This window comes from Mirounga angustirostris, unplaced genomic scaffold (genome assembly GCF_029215605.1).
Source record: "Mirounga angustirostris isolate CCGP_5_RB_7025 unplaced genomic scaffold, mMirAng1.0.hap1 SCAF_5, whole genome shotgun sequence".
Classification (NCBI taxonomy): domain Eukaryota; kingdom Metazoa; phylum Chordata; class Mammalia; order Carnivora; family Phocidae; genus Mirounga; species Mirounga angustirostris.
In genome coordinates this window covers 172,344,927-172,356,867 of record NW_026991713.1, presented here as the reverse complement: position 1 = coordinate 172,356,867, position 11,941 = coordinate 172,344,927, and the positions used below count along the sequence as shown (strand labels likewise).

The 11,941-nt window shown below is 56.0% G+C and overlaps 1 protein-coding gene across 1 annotated transcript; it reads right to left on the bottom strand.

Moving 5' to 3' along the window:
• Positions 1 to 3,241: 3,241 nt before the first annotated feature.
• On the bottom strand, positions 3,242 to 11,478 carry MYL10 (myosin light chain 10). Its single transcript, XM_045870913.1, has 7 exons — positions 11,413 to 11,478; positions 11,086 to 11,178; positions 10,493 to 10,568; positions 9,479 to 9,583; positions 5,499 to 5,577; positions 3,612 to 3,660; positions 3,242 to 3,310 (listed from the first exon to the last, which is right to left on the bottom strand). Exons 1-7 carry the CDS (start codon positions 11,476 to 11,478, stop codon positions 3,242 to 3,244), a joined length of 537 nt encoding a protein of 178 aa, XP_045726869.1.
• Between the last annotated feature and the right edge of the window lie 463 nt (positions 11,479 to 11,941).

Below are 11,941 nucleotides of genomic sequence, written 5' to 3'. Positions count from 1 at the left end.
CACTATTAAGAAAGTGAAAAGAGAATCCACAGAATGGGAGAACATTTTTGCAAATCATGTATCTAAAGAACCTAGTATCAAAATATATAAAGAACTCTTATAGCTCAACAACCAAAAAGATAAATAACTCAATTTAAAAATGGGCCATAAAGCTGAAAAGACATTTTTCAAAAAAAAAAAAATAAGAATGGTCAATAAGAACATGATAAGATGCTCAGCATCATCAATCGTTAGGGAAATGCAAATCAAAAACATAAAATGCCACTTTACATCCACTAGGAGGGCTATTTAAAAAAAAAATCAGTGGGACGCCTGGCTGTCTCAGTTGATAGAGCGTGCAACTCTTGATCTCAGGTTGTGAGTTCAAGTCCCACATTGGATGTAGCACTTACTTAAAAAAATTTTTTTTTTTAATTTAAAAAAGAAAAAAAAAAAACAAAATAACAGTGCTGGTGAGGATGTGAAGAAAGTAGAAGAATTTCGAACATTGCCAGTGGGCATGTAAAATGGTGCAGTCACTTTGAAAAGGTGCTTTGAAAAGCAGTTGAGGGCGCCTGGGTGGCTCAGTTGGTTAAGCGACTGCCTTTGGCTCAGGTCATGATCCTGGAGTCTCTGGATCGAGTCCCGCATCGGGCTCCCTGCTCGGCAGGGAGGCTGCTTCTGCCTCTGACCCTCCCCCCTCTCATGTGCTCTCTCTCTCTCATTCTCTCTGTCTCAAATAAATAAATAAATAAAATCTTAAAAAAAAAAAAGAAAAGCAGTTGAGCAATTCCTGGAAAAGTTAAATATAGAGTTACTATATGACCCATCAATTTCACTCCTAGAAGAGAATCAAAAAACATGCTCATATAAAAACTTGCACATGAATGTTCACAGCTCTGTTATTCATAATAGCCCCAAAGTGGGAACATCCCTAATGTCCATCAAGAGATGACTGGGTAAACAAAATGTGGTCTAGCCATACAATGGAATGTTATTCAGCTATAAAGAGGAAAAAACCACAACACAGACGAACCATGGAAACATGCGAAGAAGCCAGACACCAAAGGCCATATACCGTATGACTCCATTTATATGAAATGTCTAGAATAGGCAGATCCATAGAAAAAGAAAGTAGATTGGGGGTTGTTGCGACTTGGCACAGAAAGGGATGAGGAGTGACTGCTAATGGGTTTTTTTGGGGGGCAATGAAAATATCCTGGATATGGATAGTGATGACAGCTGCCCAGCCCTGTGAGTATACTAAAAGCCACTGAATTATATACTTTAAAATGATGGATTTTATGGCATATGAATTATATCTTTTTTTAAGATTTTTTTTTTTTTTTTTTATTTGAGACAGAGAGAATGAGAGAGAGAGAGCACATGAGAGGGGGGAGGGTCAGAGGCAGAAGCAGGCTCCCTGCCGAGCAGGGAGCCCGATGCGGGACTCGATCCAGGGACTCCAGGATCATGACCTGAGCCGAAGGCAGTCGCTTAACCAACTGAGCCACCCAGGCGCCCCATATGAATTATATCTTAATAAAAAAGTTATTTTTAAGTATGCTATCATTTTATTTTATTTTTTTTTTTATTTTTTTTTAAAGATTTTTATTTATTTGACAGAGAGAGAGACAGCAAGAGAGAACACAAGCAGGGGGAGTGGGAGTGGGAGAAGCAGGCTTCCCGCCGAGCAGGGGCCTGCCACTCCCCCTGCTTATGATTTCTCTCTCTGTCAAATAAATAAATAAAAATCTCAAAAAAAAAAAAAAAGATTTTATTTTTAAGTAAGATCTATCCCCGACATGGGGCTGGAACTCACAAGCCTGAGATCAAGATCATCGTCTTGTTTCCAATTTGGGACTCTTATAGATCTGTGAGCGCTCACACTTGTCTTTCGAAGGACATGTGATGGGCATTTCTGGAGGTCTCTGTGTAGGAGTGGGAGTGCTAGGTCAGGAAATGTATCCATTTTAACTTCAGGAGGAAGTGCTGCCCAGTCTGCAAAGGGGTTGACCCACTTCACGCTCCTGCGACCCAACTTCGAGAGTTCTGTTTGTTCTACATCCTTGCCAACACTTGGCGTTGTCAATCTTTTTAACTTTAGCCATTCTGGTGAGTGTGTTCTGTAAGGAGGTTTTCATTTGCATTTTCCTTACAAGCATTGAAGTTGAGCATCTTTTCAGGTCTTTCTTGGCCATTTGGAGACTATTTTTTGGCATTTACTTGTGTGTGTGTGTGTGTGTGTGTGTGCGGTTGTTAGCTTTCCATTAAGGATGTGTAGGATTTTTAAAAAATGTTTCTCCATGAAGTCTTTTTTTTTTTTTTAAAGATTTTATTTACTTATTTTTGAGAGAGAGAGGGAGAGTGTGTGAGCAGCAGCAAGGGGAGGGGCAGAGGGAGAGGCAGGCTCCTCACTGAGCAGGGAGCCCAACATGGGACTCCATCCCAGGACCCTGGGATCATGACCTGAGCCGAAGGCAGACACCTAATGACTGAGCCACCCAGGCGCCCCTAGGACTTTTTAAAAGTATATTTGGGATATGAATTCTTTGTCAAAATCTATTCCCAACACTGGGCTTTGCCTTTTCACACTCTTCAACGTGTCTTTCGCTGAGGGGAAATGTCTACTTTTGATGAAATCCAACTTAACGCATTTTCATTTTGTGGTTGGTGCGACATGTGTCCTCTTTAAGGAATCCTCACCTGCTCCTTAAACATCTCTTGGCTCCGCCCACTTGTGTCTACCTTCTTGGCCTCTGCCCAGCTCCTAGGGAGCATTGCTCTGACCCCTCTCCCCGTGCCCCCACCCCACTTCTTGTCCGGCTCACTGCACCACCTTCCGGCCCAGGGACAGGGTTGGCTCGTCTGTGTGTCCCCCGGACTGGCACGGGGGTTTGGCACGCCCTAGGTGCTCAATAAAAGCTTCCTAAATGAAGGCATGTCCCGTGGCCTAGCTGGGGATCACTAAAACGGTCAATTAGTTCTAAACACCAGCTCCTCAGGAACATTTGAGCAAAGCCGGGGGAGTAAAAAAGTTTTGGAAAAACCAACAACGCAGGAGTGTTTCGCTTTCTCCCCAACCGGAGCATTCATCACGAAAACTCAGGCCTGGTTAGCATTCTTTATTCTCGCTTTGCCCCTGAGCTGCAGGGTGAGGGGAGCCTTTCCTTTGCACATGTTGGCTGTAGGGGGCTCCCCAGGTGTCACCCCCAAAACATGGCAGGTGTTTGCTGCCTCCAAGTGTTGGGGGGTCCCTGGCCTAGCACAAGTTCTGGTAATCCAGGTTACCACACATATCTGGCAGGAAAGCCGCAAACATCTGCTTGACCTGGGGAAGGAGCAGGGAGTCAGCCTGGACTCGGGTGGAGGGGGGGACCAGAGCCGGGGGGGGTGTCACCCGAGGGCGTCAGGCAGAACGTGGCTCCCCTCTCTGCAGATGGAGGCAGGGATGGCCACGGGCCTACAGTCAGCCCCACTCATCCCTGTCATCGTCCAAGGAGTCAGAGGGGTCATCATGTCGGCATCTAAAAAAGAGCCATCTCTCGGGGAGGGGCTGCTGAGAAGGGCCTGGGCCGGGCAGGACCTCCCCTGGAAGATTCTAGGCAGTGTCCTGGAAAACCCATACTCACCTCCTCCTCACTGAACCGGTCGGCCTGGGTCATGAGCTTCTCTTTCATGCTGCTCAGGGGGAAGAGGAAGGGTCAGGTTCAGGGGAAGGGCCACCCCGGTGTGCACGTGCAGATCCCGGGGTGGCGGGGGGGTGAGAGCGGACAGGTGGTGGGGAGGCGTTGTGCCCCAGAAGGACGCCGGCCAGATGTCTGTGTGGCCTCAGATGGATCCTTCGATCTCTTCTGGATGCACTGCTGGTTCAGCCAGGGACTTGCGCGGACATGTGCATCGTGCCTTCGAGCGTACAAGGGGCTTGCACTCGGCCGAGGCATGAGAAAGCCTTGCCCAGGTCTCCTTTGCTCCTCGTAGCCCTGGGAAGCCAGGGCTGTGAGCCCCCTTCACAGAGAAACTGCTGAGGTTCGGGAGATGTCAGGACTGGCAATGACAGTGCGGGGCCAGAGCTGCCCGGGGGCCTGGAGGAGCGGCAGGAGGTGACGCTCCAGAGGCCTGATGCCCCGGGAGCTTGGAGGGCTCCCCCCACCTGGCCTCTTGGGGGACACAGCGGGCAGGGAAGGGATCAGAGGGCCGAGCCAGGCCTGAGCGCCACTAAGGGCCGACGTGCATTTTCCATTATTTATGTTACTGTGGGACAGTCACAGTTTCCGACTCTCTGAGCTGGGGACTATTCACAGACTCCGCTTCAGCCAGAGCCTCCTCTGTGGCCTGCCTGGCGGGCAGCCACGTCTTCCGGGTTCGATGGCCCCAGGGCTGAGGCCTTCGGTTCCCAAACTGGGTCCCTGAAGTGTTCCTGGCCTGGTGTTGGGGGGAGTGAGGGTGCGTGCCAGGAGAGGGGTTGGTCCAGACCACTCCCGGGGCTGCCCTCAGTGTCTCCTGGGGGTCCCCAAGATGGCTGTGGGAAACATGGACCCTGAGGGAGGGGTGAAGGAGAGGGCCCCAGCCTGCAGGAACCCTGAACAACCCCTCACCTACCCCTGGGGGCCATGTGCCTCACAACTTTGGGGGGTGGGGGGTGGCGAGAAGGTGTGAGAGACAAGATGGACCTTCCCTGGTTTCCCCCCCCCCCCGCTCCCCCCTGACCTCTCCTGCCCTCCCCCGCCCGCCCCCATTATGGGATGATTCTAGCGGGCAGCAAATCTAGCCTCAAAGCCAAGGCCTCAAGCATCACAGTAATCAGTCGGGAAGCATGTGCCTGGGGAGGAAATTCTGCCTGCCCCAGGCCACCCACAGGCCCAGTGAGACCTCGGAGGCTCTGAAGGGACTTCCCCGGGGACAGCTCAGTGTCCTAGCCCCTGGGCAGGCTGCCCCACCCACCAACCTCGGCTCTGCTCAGTGCTCTCACTGGCCTGAGGCACAGAGGACATCGGGGTCCCCACCTCCGTGGTGCCAGCCCAGTGGCCCCCAGGGCAGACCCGGAGTCCAGGGCCTGTTGCATGAGCTGCCCCACACAAACCCTTTCTGTGCTCAGCCTCTCCCACCCAGTTTCCCCCATGCCCTCCAGCCGCCCCCTTACCAGCCCCGCAAACGCCAAGCCCTGTCCCTTCACAGCTATGTTCTGGCATCTAGAATGTTCCCTGCCCCAGCCTAGGCAACCCTTCGTTGCCCTTCAAGGCCCACCTCTACCACTGGGAAACCCACCCCTGGTGACCCCACACTCCCTATACACTTCCACACAGAAATGGGGACACTGGGTCCCAGAGAGGGGAAGGGGGGACACTGAGCGATGGCTGAGCTGGGCAGGGCAGTGCCCTCCTGGCTCCTGGCCAGACACTGACCGAGCTGGGTGGGGGAGGAGACTGGGCTGCAACCCACCCTGACCTCACCCTAGCTCACTGATCACCTGAGCCTTTGGGGAGAGAAAAACCAAATGAAGGGCAGAGGGGACTTACAAATCAGCCTTGACAAACCCTTTCCCTTCAGTGTCAAACACCTTGAAGGCGTGGAGAATGGTCTCCTCCGGGTCTGTACCTAGAAACAGCACATACAGGCAGGGAGAGAATAGGGTGAAGAGCACAGGCCGGGGCTGGGGGCTGGGCTTCCTCCCCAACTTCCACTCCACAGTGGGAGCAAGAGAAGGGAGATTTCTGAGAAGAATAGGAGTAACGACCAAGAGCACTGTGTGTAGTTATGAGCAGCCTGCTCAGCTGTACATGGAGACCCCAACTGAGCACTTACTATATGCTTAACCCTCCTGATGATTGGCCTGACTTTATAGGCGAAGAAACTGAAGCTCAGATTAGTGAGGTGGGGTTGGGGTGGGGGCACTTCTGGGGCTCCCTCATGACCCAAGATGTGCATGAGAGCTGGCAGGTCAAAAAGACTGTGCTGTACTTGGGGGCTGAAGGCTGGGCTCGAGCAGGGGCGCTGGAGGGTCTGCAAGATGGTCCAGGCCAGAGATGGGGCGGGTGGAGGACAGTGGGCTGGAGGGAGGGCAGAGCAGTTCTGGTTTATCACCCCCCCCACCCCCCGATGTGGGCTTGGGGGAAAGATGTCATTAGAAGGAATGTCTATGACCACAACGGGATGGACTAGCTAGCCCCTGGTTGTACGGATGGGGAAACTGAGGCCCAGAGAGAGGCAGGGTCTGGCCCAAGGCCTCACAGCTATGAATGACAGCAGGCGACCTGGTGACCCTTCCCTGATGCTCTCTCCCCTCTCACACTGCCACCCTGCTCACCGCGGACCAGGCACGTCCCCTTCCTTCCTCAAGGCTCAGCTCTGTCACCAGTGACATGGAGGAAAAGGTGTGTTTGCTGCCCACCTCCCAGGGTCAGCTTGCAAAACGGGTCATTAATGGTAAAGATCGGGTCAAACACTGATGGGTCACGGTCGCAAACCCCTCTGAGTGCTCTGTGGCATGTTGGCTCCTGGGACGCCCCCCACCCCCTCCACCAGAACACCCTGTGTGGTAGGTATCGATGTCCTCAGCTTGTCAAAGAAGGAACCAAGCCAGAGGACCTTGCTTGAGGTCCCCACGAAGAGCGGGAGGAAGGGTCTGAAACCGACTCTTTGGACTCCAGAGCTCCCTGCTGCTCTGTGCTCCCACCTGCCAGACTGGGGCCTCCTCCCAACAGGATGCCATCTGAGTCACTCGGCGACTCTGAGGCCGAGTGAGGGGCCGAGCCTGGCTCAAGGCTGGCACCGCTGGCCTGGGTTTCGGGGAGGGCACAGCCGTGGGCTTCCTCCACCGAGGGCAGCAGGGAGCCCCTGTGCCCAGGCCAGAGGCTCAGCCCAGGGTCCCTCTGGGGCAGAGCCCCAGGCACTCACCGCCTGGCCTCGGAAGCAGAGGGGGTGTCCCAGGGATTATGGTGGGGGGCTGGTGGGAGGTCTTGGCCTCCCAGGGCATGTGAAGAGTCCTCGCTGCTGGGGCGGACTGGCTCCAACCCACCTTCCTGAGGACCAGCGGCCCCAGGTTCAGGCCCAGTGTCCACACAGTGACCACAGTCCAATCCTCCCCTCTCTCCCCACAGAGAGGGTCTCTGCTCTGCGGACGGCAAACCACACAAATGAATGGGCCACAGAGTGGCCATTGGGAATCAGGTGACCAAGTGTCCTCATCCCAGTTAGAGGGATGATGGGGCCTGCTCCAGCCCCCCAGCTCCTGTCCCCACTGCTGGCCAAGTGTGCAGGCTCAGCCAAGTTCATGTGACAAGCTCAGAGGGAGCCCCCAGTCCTGGGACCTGGCACGAGCCAAGCTACTCATGCTGTTTGACAAGGTCCAAGTATGGGGGACGATCCTGAAAACAGGAGACTCCACAGCTGGCTCCTGCTATTCTCTTTCATTTTGTTTATGGCAATCTTTATAACTGTGGGAATATTTCTGGGGTCTCACGATAAAGTGACTACTCATCTTAGTTACGCCTATCTAAGCAATCATAATGAAACTAATTCCACGAAGAATTAGTTTCTATAGAACAAAATAAAAAGACGGTCACGCTCTGTCTAGCACCTTTCTCTTTGCGTACTGTTTTTTAGTTTTAGTGAGAGTCAATAAGTGGAAATCAATAAAGGTCATGTTAATCATTACAAAGGAAAAATGAAAGAAGGCTATGGCTGTAATCCAGAAAATGATCTAAGATTTGGAAAAACAAAAATATCCTAACATATAAAGTTCCTCCGAGGCTATCAGGAGGAGATGCTTGCAACCTGATCCTGTGTCTGCGTCTCCTCATTTGCTGACGCCGTCCTTTCCTACGAGAGACCCACCCCGGCTGGAGCTGGACTCCAGCAGGGACCCCTGCAAAACTGAGAAAAAACTGCAGTCTCTTGGCCCCTATGGGGCCCCGCCTGGCCCTGGGTCATGGCTCTTAGCCATGTCTTAGCGATGGCTCGTGCACCCACACGAGCTTCCGGCCTCCCACGTAGAGTCACCGGCTAGAGTCCCACAAGTCTTTCCCAGGAGCATACCCCTGCCCCAGCCCCCCAGGCTTCTGAGCTCTTCAAGGAGGAGGCCACGGTCCTGGGAATAAGCCCTAACGAGCTTCCCAGAGGAGGGCCAGCTCCAGGCTCCCCTCGGGCCCCACGTCTGGCCCTCAGTTTCCCTGGGAGGGCGGGTCTATTGTTGGCCTTTAGCTCCAGGATCAGCCAGGACAGGGTGTGTAGAGGTTATTATACTTCCCAGCTGGCCTCAACCTACGACACTATTAGGATTTCTCGCCAAACATAATCAGTGATGTGGCCAAGGTCACCCCTGGAGTGGGTTGAGGGTGGCCCCCAAAACATATGCCCATGTCCTCATCTCTGGAAACTGGAAATGTCACCTCATTTGAAAAAGGGGCCTTTGCAGATGTAAGGAAATGATGTTGAGATGAGGAGATCATCCTGGGCTATCCCAATGGGCCCTAAATCCAGTGACAAGTGTCCTAAGAGTAAGGGACAGGAAGGTGGGCAGACAGAAGAGGGGACGGTGGGACCACAGAGACAGGGATTGGAGCGAGACAGCCACCGGAGGCCAGAAAAGGCAAAAAAAAAAAAAAAAATGGGGCTCTCCCCTCGAGCCCCTGATGGAGCCTCTTGCCGGATTTCGGACTTCTAGACGCTGGAACTGAGAACACATTGAGGCTTTTTTGAGCTGTCAAGTTTGTGGTTCTTTGTTAGGGCAGCCTCGGGAAACCAACACAACCCCCACTTTACAGACAGAAAATGGAGGTGCAAAGCAGACAAGCCTGGCCCAAGGTCACCCCGGGGATCAGTGGGAGGGCATCCAGCAGGGGCAGCCCGAGGGTGAGTGGGGAGGAGTCTCACCTCCCAGGGCAGCCTCAGCCCAGGTTGGCCCCCTCCCTCTGCCCAGGGAAGACTCGAGCCCAGGAAAACGCTACAAAGGGGCAGAGGGTAGCTCCCTGGGGCCCAGAGAGAAAGGGACAGAGTTGCCTGGACCGCTGCCCTGACCCCATGCCCCCGGCCCGATGCTGCATCTCGGGAGGCGCCATGGTTAGAGCCCAGAGTCGTGGTTAGGGTTCTATCCCTGCCACTTTGATGCGTGGGTGCCTGGTACTCATATGGTGACACCTCTGAGCCCCTCGAGTTGTTCCCTGGAAGCTGTGTGAGTGACCCTCCCGGAGCTGGGGTCAGTCGTAGTAATTTCCAGAATCCCACTCCCAGTAACCCTCCTCCTGTTGGTCGTGAGGCAGGGCAGGTAAGGCGAGCCCAGGGGTAGGGAAGTGGGGCTGGGGCCCCTGGTGGGCGGAGGGCTTTCACACAAATTGTCCCCTCCCGCCCCCGGGAGGCCCTATTCCTACCCTGGTGTAGAAGTGGAAACTGGGGTGGGGCCCAGGGGGCTGGCAGTTGGGGCCACACCATGCTTCCAGCTGTCTGCACACAGAGCCAGGCTGCCCAGCCCCTCCCCAGGGCCACCTGGGGCCTCACTCACCCTTCAGCTTCTCCCCAAACATGGTCAGGAAGATGGTGAAGTTGATGGGCCCAGGGGCCTCCTTCACCATGGCCTCCAGCTCCTCGTTCTTCACATTGATGCGGCCTGGGGGAGGGGGAGGGACACCCAGGAGCACAATGAGGGACAGAGGGGACTCTGCCTGCAGGCAGCCCAGGAGAGCAGAGCTCAGGACCAGGGAGCTTCCTGCAGGGTCTCCCAGCTCTACTCTTCCACATCCCCTCCCCCCCAGCCCTCAGGCCCTGCCCACCTGCTGGGGGACCTTCAGAGGGGGACACATTCAGCCACAGTTAGCACTGGGCTGCCCCCAGTCCCCCTGCCCCCACCCCCCGCTACCACCCCGGCCTCCCTGGACAGGAGAGCAAGTTGGTGATTATCTCCATTTCACAGGTGAAGAAACTGAGGCCCAAAGAAGCTGAAGCGGAGGTGCATAGGGGCCAGAAGACCTGGAGCTCAGAGCTCATGTGCCCCGGGAGGAGGTCATCTGGGGGTGGGCGGACTCTGGGGTTCCTCATGGTCCCAGCGGACAATCACATTTCCGAGAGCTCAAAGCTTAGTTTCGACATGACTTAGCTATGCCCCCTTCCCCTGACCTGAACCCCCTCCCCATTCATGCCTTAAGTCCTCTCCCTGGGCCCTTAGAGAGGGCAGAAGCCTCCCCTGGCAGCCGAAACCCGGTAGCCTTGAGCCCTGCGGACGTGTCTGGCCTCCTCCCCCAGCATCTCCCACTGCTCTCTTGGCTGCCTCCCCCACCCTGGCCTCCTAAGCCAGGCCTTTGCACGGGTCACTTGTGCTCCTGCTGCCCCCCCTGCGTCCTCGGCCCAGATCGTACCTTCCAGTCACGGGCCACCCCTCCCCTGTGCCCCCAGGGCACCCAAGCCCCTCACAACCACTACAACTGCTGCCCTGGCCTGTCCCCAGGCACCCACTCTTTCCAGAAGGCCTGGGCTCAGTTCTGCCCCAAGCCCTGAGCCCCTGCAGCTGCTGGTCGCCCACCCAAGGCAGCAAAGGTGTCCCTCAGGTCCTCCTTGTCGATGAAGCCATCCCGGTTCTGGTCCATGATGGTGAAGGCCTGGTGGAGACATGGGTACTGAGCAGCCTCCTACCCACTCGCCCAAGCCCAGGCCCCTCCCCAGAACCCTGCTCCCCCAAGGGACTGTCGTCCTGCACACCGCTGCCTGGGTAACCTCTGGCCAGCTGACGTCCTGGCTCAGCACGGCCCCAGCACGAGAGCGTTGGCTGACCCGCTCAGCTCCCACCGCACGCCAGCACGTAGCTGGGATGCCATGCCCATCCCTCACTTCATGCTGCAGCAACCCCATTTTACAGAGAGGGAAACTGAGGCTCAGAGAGCAGAAGGACTCGCCCGAGGTCACGCAGCAAGCAAAGGCTCAGGTAGAGAGGGGCGGGGGTTGCCCAAAGACCGCAAGTCACGTCTCCGGGCTCGGAGGCACACCATGGCGGCCTCTAAGGATAGCGACATCATCATCACCCCCAGGGACTGAGGGCGACCGGGGCCTTGCCAGCCCCCTGAGTGTTTCCATGCATCGCATTAATCCTCCCGGTGGCCCCAGAGGGCACTGACCAACCTCTTTAAACTCCTGGATCTGGGACTGATCAAACGTGGAGAAGACATTGGAGCCGGCTCCACCTTCCGCTCTCTTGCGGGCTCTTCTGGGTGCCTGGGAGGTGGCAGACGGCCTTCCGCCGGAGGTTAGCCGTGCACCCCGCCCGCCCCCCGCGCCTCCCCTCCCAGCGTGTCACGGTACCGAACGACACGGCCACCCTGGGCCACAGGGTGCAGCAGACAGACAGGGCTCCTAAGGAAGCCTTGTGGATAAGGGGGGGCATTTGTCCAGCCTGAGGCCAGAAACCTGGGGGCCCCCACCCCACAGGCTGGTCAGCGGCTTCCTGACCTGGTCAGGGGAGCCCAGGGGGTATAGCGGAGAGGACACGGTCCACCTATATCTCCCTGCGGCCATCCCACCTCGGGGCTCCCCTGCGCCCACCCAGGGCCCAGCTCGGAGCGCGGCTCCATCGGGAAACTTCTGCCCAGAGCTCAGAACCCATCTCCACAGCAGGTAGAGCAGGCGACCCCCCACACGGAGGGTCTCTGGCCAGCCTTCCTGCCTCCACATGCTTCTCTCAGGATATCAGGGGCCTGAGAGCCCACCATTGAGCATTCCCTGAAAGTTCTGGGTCCCCAAGACCCCCCAGGGGACCTTGCCCTCGGCAGCTATCACCAAGGACTTTCAGACTTGGCTCGTGAGGTGGGAAAGCACAGCCCTGGCTTCACAGGGCCGGAGGGGCAAGTGGGGTGTCCCCCCACCAGCCCAGCGCCCCTGCCTCCATGTCAGTGGTACCAAGCCTCTGCCCACCCCACCCCAGAGCGGGGGCTTCCCCTGCCTCCCCCGCCCCGGGCCCCTGTGTGGTCTCCCCTCCCCA

What these genes read in the sequence shown, in the direction of transcription:
- MYL10 (XM_045870913.1), bottom strand. Translation starts at nt 11,478, where the DNA reads ATGGCCGCAGGGAGATATAGGTGGACCGTGTCCTCTCCGCTATACCCC. An exon ending in GGACACCTTTGCTGCCTTGG is followed by an intron (nt 9,584 to 10,492) that starts GTGGGCGACCAG and finishes CCCCTCCCCCAG; the next exon opens with GCCGCATCAATGTGAAGAAC. An exon ending in ACCGGTTCAGTGAGGAGGAG is followed by an intron (nt 3,311 to 3,611) that starts GTGAGTATGGGT and finishes CTCCTTCCCCAG; the next exon opens with GTCAAGCAGATGTTTGCGGC.